Genomic DNA, 12,906 nt, shown 5'->3' on the forward strand with positions numbered 1-12,906 from the left:
TAAATAAAATCTTAAAAAAAAAAAAAATTGACAGCAGTTAAGCTTGTACATTTTATTCACTTAAAAATATTCATATACCTTTTACAAGTTTAGCACCATTCTAATACTTCTAATAAAAAAGTTATTTATTAACCCTCATCAGAGAATTAATCACAGAATTATAGTACATTATTATAAAATAAACTATGAGTTATATGCTAATATCATCCTTTTGCATAGAGGAAAGCAGTGAAGCATAAGAAAGTTAAGTAACTTATCCTAAGCAACACAGAAGGCAGTGACAGAGGCAAGTTTGGAACCTATCAATTTAGTCCTATAGTCCCTTCCATGTACTGCTCCCTCTCTAATAAACCTTTATTACTAATAAAAAAGTTATAGAATATTTACCTCTTATTAGAATTTAGATCTGAAAATTTTGACCAGGCATATTGAGTTTGTTAAAAATAGTAGCCACAAAAGAAAACTCCCAATGACAAAAGCTAAAAATCAGTGCACTATGATATGAATAAAACAACTATAAATTAATAATTTGGGAATCTGTACAAAAAATAGTTCATTGTAGTGAAAATAATTTCTGAAAAATAAAACAAAGGATGCCGTACAAAATAGTTATTAAAGAGTAAAGTAGGTTTTATGAAGTTTGCTCTTCTATACCAGCTGAGGTGGGTTAAGTAAAGCTGTGGTAACCAATGACAACTAATTACATTCATTTCAATGGTTTGAAGCTGGAAAGTTTATTTTTCATTCATGCTACATGTCTATCATATTCTGACAGAGGTTTCTGCACTGATTGTGTTCTCTTGGGACTTTCATCATCTAGAGTGCCATTGGTCGAGGTGACAAGCATCATCTCTCCTATTTCATTGGCCACAACAAGTTACATGCCATGCCCAGCCTCAAGCAGGTGCAGAAGTGCCAGTCCCTTGCGTGCCCAGAAACAAAGGAGAATCACTTGTTAGTAAGCAAGTTTTCAGTCAAGATTCAGCAGTATATGGCTTCCAGGTAGATACAGAAAACAATACTTGATTTATAAGGAAGGTGGGGCAGTGGGAAATGGCTGTAGGATAGGCAACCAACATTTCTGTCACCATCAATCCTGGAAATAATAAGCATTTTGTGAGTTTGAGAACTCACAAAATGCCCAGCACCGTGCTTTTATTGTGCATTTATTTTTTAATCCCCAGAGCACACAAGATAAGTGGGTTTTTTTCCTGTCTATTTTACAAAAGAGGTTAACTGAAGAACAGAGAAGTAAGATACCTTTCTGAGCTTTTAGAGCTAGTAACTGTTGGAGTTAGGACAAGAATTTAGACAATCTGATAAATATTCCCTCTTAAAACTGCTCCTCTATATTTCCCTTATTGTGCTTCTCTACAGAATAGCTCACAATTCAGAGTTCAGAGCACTTTATGCCTGGATATTGCAGGTTTTGCAAACAGTATTCATCAGTGGATCTTGTGTGCAAAACAGAATTTGACCCTGGTGGTTTAGCTATAACTGGAAAAGACAACTTGCACAAAATTTTCTCATAAAGCCTGTTGCCAAGACTGTTGAGAACAGCATGTGCTTTTCCAGACTGTAGTGATAAGAAGGTCAATGTTGCTGACACCTGCAAATCTTGAAGAGGCAGCACATCTCCAGGAGAGGGATATTTTTGCTGGCCTTCACAAAAGCCTGCATTGACTTCTTGGTGGGGGGAGCTGGCTGAGGGTACTGGCAAACCACACTGATGAGATTCATGCTGTTGGAAGGGCCATCAACAGGAAATGGTCAATAGACTGCCCTAAACCCACTGAGTTTGCAGAGGGGTGCTGCTGAAATAGTCTGGACATCACCATGCTGTCGACTCACTTGAATTCTAAAGGTGGAATAATTGAAGGAAAAAGGAGTCTCTGCCTAAATGTTCTCAAATTACTCACCCACCCCTGGGAGTTTATATATTGTACCAGGGGAAAAAATGTAACTATTACAGTGTTATCTGCTGAGCTACAAATCTCTTCAATAGGTGCTAATTGTCATGGGCTCATAGGCCCTGATGAAAATGACCTCCAGTCATTGTTCCCACCACAGATCACTCTCTCTCTCTCTCTCTCTCACACACTCACACACACAAACACACACACACACACAAATATATATATACACTCCATATCTTTCTTGTCTTGCCACAGGTTCCTTCAAGTCCACTTGATCTCTTTTAACACTAGGTATGCCCATTGGATCCTTTCTTTCACCCATAGGGTACAAAGGACTCTGTGAAGAGGTCTTCAGCACTATTAGCTCAGGCTATTCATCTTGCCGAAGCTGGTCTACTAACCAGTCCCATGATAATTAAAGGCCTTCTAATAGGATTCCAGTCTACCTTGGCTATAACCTGAAAGCCTGGTATAGGATGCACCAATTCCCTTCTGCTTGGGAGGTGGGACTGAGGGGATACAAAGCAGGATTTGAATCTCTGATCAATTCTTACATCATCATACATTTTGTCAATTTTGGCATAATCCTCATGCCTTATTACCTTCAGGAATTTGGATTCTGATATCCAAAGCCACACTTTTGAACTTTAAAGTAGCTTGTTTCAAGAACTTAGTTTTCAAGACTTTTGCTTCTGCTATGAGTTTCAAAATCCATTTATCAGTCCAACTAACATTCCCTTTCTAAGCTGTATACCTGCCCTCTCTCCGTGAGCAGTATACAAGAAAACTATATTGTGAGGAAAAAATAGAGAGCTCCTCAGTGAAACAGCAGAAAAGTGGGATCAAAAACTCTCACTAATGTATCTCAGAATATTACTTGCTAGACATGCTTTCTAGAATGCTGAGTGTTTTATCCTATTTTGAGGTTAGTCTAATAAGCATCATAGCTACACGTATGAAGCATTTACTCAGTGCCAGCACCTTAGATGACTTAATCTTCTAATCCCCACAAAACTCTATGAGTTGGAGCTTTTATCTCCTTTCATAGATAATAAAAGGGAGTCTTAGATAGATTTATCAACTTAGCCAAGTTCACACAGGTGGTAGATGGTGCAGCCAGGCACTATGTTAGATCCTGGATGTACAAAAACTAATGATACAAGGATGAATAATACAAAAATGAATGTACCATCTTTAGAAACATCAGACATCTCAATGGATCCTTATAGCCCATGTGACCAGGACTGTTACTAAGGTTTACACATATAGAAGAGGTATTTGACCAAAGATTATGGAAGACTTACTAAAAAATTAACTCAAGGTTAGACAAGTACAAGGAATGGGAGAGGAAGGAAAGGAAAGGGTATTTTAATCACAAGAAACAGCTTCTACAAAACCTCAGAGGCAAGCTGAAATAGAATGATTTGCTCCCTGTTTAGGATTATTTCTCCAGTTATCAACTACTGTGTAACAAAACACCTGAAAACTTAGTGTCTTTAACAGTAGTTATTTTGCTATGAACTTGTATTTTGGATGGGGCTTTGTGGAAACACCTCATCTCTCTGCTCTGCCTGGCATCATCTGGAACAGCTCAAAGAATGGGCTAGTATCAACTGAAAAACTCACTCTTACATGAATTGAAAATGGCAATAGGCTGAGACCTTAGCTGGGTCCATGAGCTGATAAACCTATACCCCTGGCTTTTCCCTGTGGCTTGAGCTTTCTCACAACATGGTCACCGGGTTGCAAGGGTAAGCATACTGAGACACAGTAAAGAAGGTGGAAGCCATATCACAGTTTTTGACTGAGCCTCATAAATCATGCAGTGTCATTTCTACCACATTCTCTTTGTCAAGACAGCCACAAAATGCCATGCAATTTCAAAGACAGAAGCAAAGACCTCAGCCCTTAAGGTGGGTATAGCAAGGTTTTGAAAAAGCATATGGAATCTTTTTGGAAAAGATTCCAAAAGATTCCATATTCCAAAAAGCATATGGAAAAAGCATACAGAAATATGGCTGTAATCTTTCTTAAAATATACAATCCAACACAACTCTAAACATAAAAGAACAATATAAAATGCAGATAGTCATCTCCTGTAACAATGCTCGTTCCTGATCTAATCACACCATTAGCTGTATGAGGTCATCAATTTACTGGTTGCTTACCAGGAGGTGGTTACCAGCATAAAGTCAAGAAAATAATGTAAGTTATTCACAAGGCATCAGCATGGCTTACCCACACAATAGATTGGGCACAGGGAAATCCCATCCTCAGTGTACATAATGCTTGTTGTGTTACCTTGGCCACGTGGCAAAAAATATATTCACAAAATGTGTGCAAAAGACTTAGCTAAAAATTATGTCCAAAGGTTTGAATTTCATTCTTGCAACTGAAAGTTATTTATTTTCTAGGTTGCTACAGAAGCCTCTACTTCTGTAGGTCATAACCTGTAAGCCTTACAAAGAATCCCTAACGGTTTTCCAGAAACATTTCAGGAAAGGTCTTCTTGTTTGTGAAAATATTCTCAGAATGGCTTGGATGCTTTTAGCTTCATCTCACTTACTGGATACAACAATCATAGCCCCGTGGCATTTAATTAACAGTCAGATTTTAAGACGTTATTGGTTCCAGGTCCTATGGGGCCAGAGTGCAGGTAGCTCCACAATGAAATGTAAGCTGGAATAGGGCCCTATCTTATCTAGAAAAATTTAACTCTGCATTTTCAGCTTCTTAACCACCTCACCTCCCCCCTTCGATGGGATCATCAGAGACGCAGAGTGGAGAAGCAACGATTTCTACTGCCTCCCACAGGTGAGAATCAAATTATGGTGAACAAATGCAGACAGGGACCCTACAACCATGGAATTTACATTTTGGGAGGAAGGGCAAAGGTTAATCAAATAGTCACTGAAAAAGGTATGTAATTGAGAAGGGGAAAATCCTATGAAGGAAAAACACCTGTGAAAGCAATATTATAAAGCTGGCCCAGGAAGGCCTCCCCGCAGAAGTGACGGTTGAGCTGCCGCTGAAGAATGAGTGTGCATGAGCTCACTTGCAGTCAGGGGTGAGAGGGGCAAACGGATGCAGGGAGAGCTCCTGACAGAACAAATGAGCAGGGCCCTCTCAGGATGCAGGAGGGTGAACTCAAGGAAGTGGAAGAAGGACAGAAGGCCCAGCACACAAGATGCTTGGAGGTGTGGGCTCAGGCGAGATTGGAAGCCCCTTCGTCCTGAGAACAAGGAGAGGCCATTAACAAGTTTTAAGCCTCGATATTTTTAAGCTCATTCCATCCCAGATGACATAATTCTCAACTAGAGGAAACCAAGCGAGGGTAGTGCCGTTTTTGAGGTACCCGTGCATGTTCGCTGCCATGGCTTAGCACTCGGCCTCTACCGCTGCCGACCACTTTGTTTAGCAATACCTGTTCTTGCCGTCAATGCCTCCCCCAGACGCGTCCAACCTCTACACCACAGCGCGGGAAGCCAGCTCCTCCCGAGAGGCCACCTCCGCGTCCGCTGTGGCGGGAAAGCAGGCGCCGCCGGAAACGACGATGCCCGGTGGGAGGACCCGGATGTAGAGGGCGCAAACCTCTGGGGGAAGAACCCGGACTCCTGCCCTTACGGCAAGGATCCTGCTTGTCGTCGTCTGTGGCTGCTTCATCGTCTTGGTCCATGGCAGCACCTTTCTGGCGTATCTGCTTGATAAAGGATGCCGGGATGGGACCACTAGGAGGCTGAGAGGCACGTGAGTTACCAAGAGGCCCGTGGCCTCCAGCTCGTGGATTCCAATAGCTTGGACCCCAAGAAGACCCAGCTGCCGGACAGAAGACGAGGGCTGACCCCCGAGAAGCGCCACGCCACATCCCCCAGCCTCTGCCCGCCATTCCGCCCTCCTCAGAACACCTCATCAAAGAGACCGGAAGTCTGAAAGGTTTGCCTGTCATGTTCTCAGAACTTTATAATGTGGGGCCTGGCAGAAGAGAAGATCTGTGGAACAGTCTGCCACCACAGAAGATCTGTGAAACAGTCAGCAACTGTTTTAGGACAGTTGGAAGAGAGGAGCCTTTGCTTGGAGACGTGCTCCCACTGAAGCGAAAGCGGACCTTTGATGTTTTTAAAGGGGTTGCTGACTGGCCGAACATCTCTGAGAGCAAATTCAGGTGATTTTCGGGCAGCCGAAGGAAGGCCAGTCTGGAGAGACCAGACCAGAAGCAGAAGCCCCAGCTCTATATGAAGACAAACAGGTACCTGCTTTATGTTGGGATGAGCTTGGGGGTGCTATCTGCTATGCCCTGACCAAGATTTGTCGGGAGGGGAACCTTAGCAAATGACAAAGGGTAATTACACAGTGACAGAAGTAATTACACAGTGAAGGAGGCTCAAATAATGGTTTACAAGGGACTGAGCTGTTGTGATTCTCCCTGACCCCAATACCCGAACAGTTGATGTTCCTACAGTTCCTCACATCTCTCTTCTGCTCAGAAGCTTTTCGAGGCAAATTCGGGAGGGAGGGTAAGTGACAGTGTTCTTCTTTGTTATTTCTGGTCCTATACAATCTGTCTCCTCCGCAGCCAACTCCCACTCTTCCCCAATGAGTCTTCCACTTCACCCCAGCTCTATATTTATTTCCACCTCCATGCTTGTGCTCATGTCTTTCCTCCTCCTCGGAATGACTTCCTTACCTAGGCCATCTCTTACTCATATGTTAGAACATCACCCAAGTCCCAAGTCTATGAACCCCCCACGGCCACTCCTGTTTACATTTATTTCTCTGAGATTTTAGAGCCCTTGCTTCTTCCACCCTGCGTATTTGCAACTTAGTCACAAATGAATGCCAGTTTTGTAATACTCTCTATTTGCCTAGGTTTGTCGCCGCTTTTCTAAGAAAAACAAGTCCCTTGTCAGGAGCTGTGTTGGATCTCTTATATCTCTAATAGCTCTATTGAAGGGTAAACTTCAGGGAAGAGGAACAGAGGCAGTCAACATACCGCTCTTAAAAGCTTGAAGGCGCCTAATGGGAAATTCTATATCATATGCAACAGTGACATCTAGTGGTTAGAACGTTGCATGGCCTCTTCGGACTTTTCAGTAGTTGGACAAGACATTTACAAAGAAAAAGTTGCAGATTATTTAATGAATCCAAATTATTCCCATCACTTGTCCTTGCTTATGAAGGGATTTTTAAATGCATATTTATTTTCTCTGCCTTCCCAGTGCCTTCCCCTATCCTTCTGTGACCCAGTGGCCCACAAACTGCTGGTAAGGGGTCCCTGAGTGTGCTTCTTACAAACCACAATTTCCCTTTCCCGTAGGAAGACCGAGAAGCTTTTCATGGCGATTATGTGATTTTTAATTCCCTGCTTCCTGTTAGGATAGAGATTTATGTGCATAAATATTTGTTTTGGAAATAAAGTATGTAATTGAGGAAGAAACTTGAGATGATAAATATGATAGCTCAAGTGGAAACTCATCTCAAAGCCAAATGGGAGAAAAGCAGTGTGGAAAAGGAAAGCTTGTGGACTTTGGCTTCTGAGGCACTTGAGATCAGATGCCAGTTCTTCCCACTAAAGTCACACAGTAGTTATGTCAGACTAACATCCTTGGGACTCAATTTCCTCATCCCAAACAATGAAGTGACATATACCATGCCATGCTGCTTTGGGAGGATTAGAATCATGTAAAACAATTCTGGTCCAGGGGCACCTGGGTGGCTCAGTCAAGCAGTGAGTCTTGATGTCAGCTCAGGTCATGATCTCAGGGTGGTGGGATCAAGCCCTTTAATAGGCTCCCTGCTCAGCTGGGAATCTGCTTGAGGATATTCTCTCCCTCTGCCCCTCCTCCCACTTGTGCTTGTTTGCATATGCATGCACTTGTTTTCTTTCTCTCTCTCAAATGACTAAATTTTTTTTTAGAGATTTTGTTTATTTACTTGAGAGAGTGAGAGAGAGAGAGCATAAGAGGGAAGAGGGTCAGAGGGAGAAGCAGACTCAATCCCAGGACTCCAGGATCATGACCTGAGCTGAAGGCCGTTGCTTAACCAACTGAGCCATCCAGGCACCCCTCAAATGACTAAATCTTTAAAAAAAATCTGGTCCAGAATAGTTAGTCAATAAATAATAGTTATTATTTTATTTACATTTTACTAAGAATAATTGTCCTCATGTTTCCAACTTGATATTTAAAAAAAAAAAAATCCTGGCTTTATTTTGGATTATCAATAACTGACTTTGATTCTGACTGAAATTACCTCATCTCTCTTGGTTTCAGATGCTTAAACTGAAAAGTAATGCATTTGGGGAAAATAAGTCTCTGAAAATGAAATGGGAATTCTAATCTACCATAGACATCAACATTTGAATGGTAATGAAAGGTTTTAAAAACTGGAATGGACTGAGATTATCTTTATATAGGGAACTTGAAAATTTTTAATTCAAGTTATAAATTATAAAAATAATCTGGATTTGTAGAGGGAGAAAAAAGCTCTAGGAATAAATACGTAAACCAATTCATCACAAAAAAAAAAAAAAAAAAGTTGTGAAATACTGATTTGTGTGGCCCTCCTGTGGGCAGAGTATGAATCACAATCGCCATTTTAAACTGTATATTTTGTTAGAAAACATCACTTGAGTACTGTCAGTTTTATCTGAAGTCTGAAGTAAAAAGCAAGAGCTTATTTCAATAGTTGGCCTTTTCCCATTATTTGGAATTTGTACAGACTGTTTTCAACATAAAGAATGTTCTATACCATGGTTTATTTCCCAAACCCACAGGTTACTATCATTGTTGGGCCTCAACTATATAACTCCACAAATAGTGGTAGACCAACTAACAACAATGGGCAGTGATGTTTCTTTGGGAAAGTCAAAGAATTTATGGGATGGAAAAAATTTGAGGTAGAATTCTAAATTCTACTTGAGTATACCAAATCACACCTCTCCCCCAGTTTCAGCTCTAGCAATGAGAGTAAATAATCCCATCCCCCCCATCTAGGAAAGATGCAGCTGTCTTCTCCTATTGGGTATTAGACAAACAACTAGGCATGAGCAGAAGACCTGGGTTCTAATTCTTCCATTTGTTACGGAAGAGGGAGTAGGAGGTCAGGGGTAGTCATTCCAAAACCCCAGGGGGTTAAAGCAAGGTCTGTTTTGTGCTCAAATCAACAACCATTGCAAGTTGGCTACAGCTCTGTTTCAAGTCTTTATTCTGTGATGCAGGCTGAAGTAGCAGCCACTAACAGACATGTTAGTCTGGTGGCAGAGGGAAAAAATAAATTGACAACTGAGATGGCTCAGAGTTTCTTCTCATAAGAAGCTCAGGCCTCTTCCACTCACATTTCTCAGTCAAGGGAAGTTACAGCACCAAGGCTGCTATCAGTGGAATAGTAAATGTACTCCTCTGTACTTCTCTGGAGGGACTTGAGAGAAGGGCATAGTAATAAAGGACAGCAAATATTTTGAACAAATAATGAAATTTACTCCTTTTTGTGAACATAAACAGACCAGCATGGTCTCCGAGTCCTATTTCAGTCAATCCAAAAACTGGAAATGATCATTTTCTCCACACAAAGCTCAGGATTACAGTAAACATCAAGTAAAACTAATATGTGTGTGTGTGTGTGTGTGTGTATGTATGTATATGTGTACAAGTTAATACGTATATGTTGTTATATCCTTACCCAGAGATTCTGTCTAGTAGATTTCATGTGGAACCATGATGTCTCTATTTTTTTTCAATGGTCCAGTATTGAGAAGAATTGTGGTAATAAAGTTCTGATAAGTCATCTCCAAACCCAGCCACACATCTTAGAAACTGGAGAGCTGTTAGAAAATACACATTTCTGGGCCTTGTGCCAAAGATTCTGATTCCGTGGAGCTCAGATGGAGCTCCAGATTCTGTATTTTTAAAAGCTCCCCAGAACATACTCTCATGTAAGACTAGGCAGGGAACCCTTGAGCTCTAGGATCCTTTTTAGCAACAAAATTCACAGCCTATAGTTAGTAACTTCCCCTTTTATGCAGGGAGGGCAATTTTTGTTGTATTGTTTATGTAACTTTGTTTAAACTTTATTTTATCTCAATCTAATACAGATTTAGTCAGCTGATTTTAACCAGGCAAAAAGAACAGATACTGATTTGTTTATAAGAAAACATAATGAATTTTGCTCAGTAAGAGAAAGAGATATGTGACAGAAAAGTAAAGGGAATGATGCTTAAAGTGAACATTATAGTACTGACACAGAAAATAATTATGTTTAGTGCTCCCATTTATTCTGTGATCACAGGCTCTGGCTTAACATACAATATTCTGTATGAAGCCTCAGGATTTGCCTTATGAGATAGGAAATATACCCATCTTAATCTGGGTGCCAGAAAAGTAAAGTCACACAGACTAGAAATAGTAAACCAGGATTCACACTCAGTGCCCCAAACCTCCAGGAAATTCCATCAGAGGCTGCCGAAGAAAAGGGGGAAAGTCAATAGTAACAGAAGTGTCAAGTAAGCAATATTTTATACTTTGTTAACCTCCCAGGTGGCAGCAGTTCACTGGTCTCTTCTCATTGCTGTGTCCCAGATGCCTTTTCTCTACTTGCATACCTCCCTCTCTGTTGTTGTCATTGTGAAGTCAACACTCAGATTAACGATCACAATGTAGCCACACTTTATCATTTACTGAGTATTTTCACAGCTTTATCTTTAACTGTCATCAGAAATAGTATTCAAGAAATGTAGAAATCAAGGATCATAAAGCTTGAGGTGATTTGTCTAAAGCAGGTTTCCAAAAATAAGTATTATTGGACTGGATAATTTTTGTTGTAGGGCTCTGTCTTGTGCATTGCATGATAGTTACCAACATTTGTGGTTTCTACCCACTTGATGCACCACCACCCCCAATTCTAAGAACAAAAAAAGTCTCCAGACATTACCAAATACCCCCTAGAGGACAAAATCATGCTTGGTTCAGAATCACTGGCCTAAAGTGATGCAGCAAACAGGTAGAAAGTACTCTCTGACCCACATCGTGTGGCTACAAACTAGTGTACATTCCATTGCATCCCTGAAGCCTCCCTAGAAATGTAAAATTTTGGAGCCTGAAGGTTTTAGTAACATCCAGGAGATGCCTTTATTTTACCAGTGAGCAAGCTAAAGCATAAAGATGTAAGGTGACTATTACAATTTTATGGCTCAAAGCTAATTAAAAATAAATTTAAGATTGTTGAAATTCCTGTGAAGTCATATTACTGATACACATTGTATGATGAGAGCACGTCTTGTCCTGTGGCCACATCCATTACCCATCACATTTCTCAAAAGAGTGCGTCTGTCATGCCAGTCTTTGTATCTTGAGTCTTCTTCACCCTCTATGCCAAACTTTCGGCAGGGTCTAACAGTGGCAATTGAATTACCAAATTAGAATAGCAAGTTAATGGCATAGATGCCCATGGATGAGCTTCCTCCCCCCCATGGATGAGCATTTCTAACCTAAGATTTCTTTTTAATCAGCTGATAAGCAGACCATTTAATAGCAAACAAAATGAAAAAACTAGCTAAAGAACCTTTCTTTACAAAATCCAGGGACCTCCATCAAGCAAAAGGGTGTTTTCAGAATGGAGAGGTCATGGTCCTCCCTGGAGGAGGAGACTCATAGCAGACTCATCCAAGAGATGTTATCCTGTCCCCTACTGCCATTGCCAGGCTCAGGGAAAGCCTCCAGCTAAAGGTCATCTAGCCACTCTATTTCCCCATAATCCCTTTCGGACCTTTGCTAAGATGAAGTAGAATATTTGTTCTTAACATCTAGTACTAGCCTTAAAGCACCTTAAAGAAAAATATTCTCCTTGATATATTCTGTCCTCAGTTAAGTAACACAAACTATGTGGCCAATAAAAATTTGTTAGACAACTTAAAAAAGAAAATCAGGGCTTCCTGATTGATTTTCATGATCCCAATGTCCACCTAGAAGCATTTTGCTTCTCCAACAAATTTCAAGAATTCCGCCTCTTTATCCTCACCCAGGAGAACCTTTAAAAAGAGATCATCCTAATCCAGGGAGCACTTGGAGGTTTCCAGCACATGAGCTTTGGCCTACAAGAGTTTTGCATCTTCTGGTAGGGTGAGATTTAAGCATAATTCTGGTCCCTGAGTCTGGCTGTGCCTGAAGCTGGCAAACTCCCAAAACTGTTTTCGTTTACTTACTTGGTGTTGGATTTCTGTCACTTGTAATCTAAAGAGCCCTAATTAATATACCACCCTCAGGAATAATCAGTTTTGTTGTTGTTCTTATTGTTTAATACATAAAATTTGAAGAAGAAATCAAGTAGGTAACCCAGTTCAGACTATCAGTGCTAAAACAATTCATGCCATACCACTTTTGCTCCTCATGCTGAGGCTTTTCAGTCACCTACAAGTTTCTGTGGTACTAGAAGCCAGTCATCCAAGAAATATAAAATCTGTCATAGGTGTTCCCGTACAATAAAAGGAAAACCACTTTTCTGGCCAGATAAGGATATTTAGAAAATAGGGTAATGCTGTAGTCAAAGAGCTTTCCTTTCTAAACCTTCTCTGACTCCTCCCTTCTGTCTCTGTCTAACATTCTGATCACTTCTACTCCACATCTGAGTCCTTTACCCAGCTCCACTTTTCTCACATGTTCTTCCAACAGAATGAGCTCTGTATCCCTTTCATCAAGAAACCAATGGAATCTTAGCTAATGCCCTGGCTCCATGCCAATAGTAGATACTGTTGAGATGTAGCAGTTCCTCAGATTTATAAGTTTTCTCAGGTCTACTCCATCCCTAATTATAATATTCAGGTGTTTGGTGTTGCAAGGGAAAAAACCAATTAATATTTCTCTTTGGCCCCACACAGAATTTCAGAACAGATGGACTTGGATGCCAAATACTGCTGTAGAGTTTAATTTTTTTCTTGCTCTAAATTTAAAATATCATTGTAAAACTGTTTATTAAGAATTTAAAGCTAAGTTTTAAAAAG

At 40.6% G+C, this 12,906-nt stretch overlaps 1 protein-coding gene and 1 long non-coding RNA gene across 2 annotated transcripts in view; one reads left to right on the forward strand and one right to left on the reverse strand.

The window, feature by feature from the left end:
- The window catches only part of LOC101675455, a 52,441-nt gene extending 46,994 nt beyond the window's left edge, over positions 1–5,447 (reverse strand). Inside the window, exon 1 of the long non-coding RNA XR_001177939.2 lies at positions 5,341–5,447. This is a non-coding gene — a long non-coding RNA (uncharacterized LOC101675455). The remainder of the gene's footprint in view (positions 1–5,340) is intronic.
- A 22-nt stretch (positions 5,448–5,469) lies between these two features.
- The window catches only part of ABCB5 (ATP binding cassette subfamily B member 5), a 140,493-nt gene continuing 133,056 nt past the window's right edge, over positions 5,470–12,906 (forward strand). The window contains exons 1-2 of the mRNA XM_045089731.1: positions 5,470–5,476; positions 5,724–6,078. Of these exons, the coding sequence (XP_044945666.1) occupies positions 5,470–5,476; positions 5,724–6,078 (362 nt within the window). The remainder of the gene's footprint in view (positions 5,477–5,723; positions 6,079–12,906) is intronic.

The sequence above is a fragment of the Mustela putorius genome, unplaced genomic scaffold, assembly GCF_011764305.1.
Source record: "Mustela putorius furo isolate JIRA1106 unplaced genomic scaffold, ASM1176430v1.1 tig00003845_pilon_pilon_pilon, whole genome shotgun sequence".
In the NCBI taxonomy this organism is placed as follows: Eukaryota; Metazoa; Chordata; class Mammalia; order Carnivora; family Mustelidae; genus Mustela; species Mustela putorius.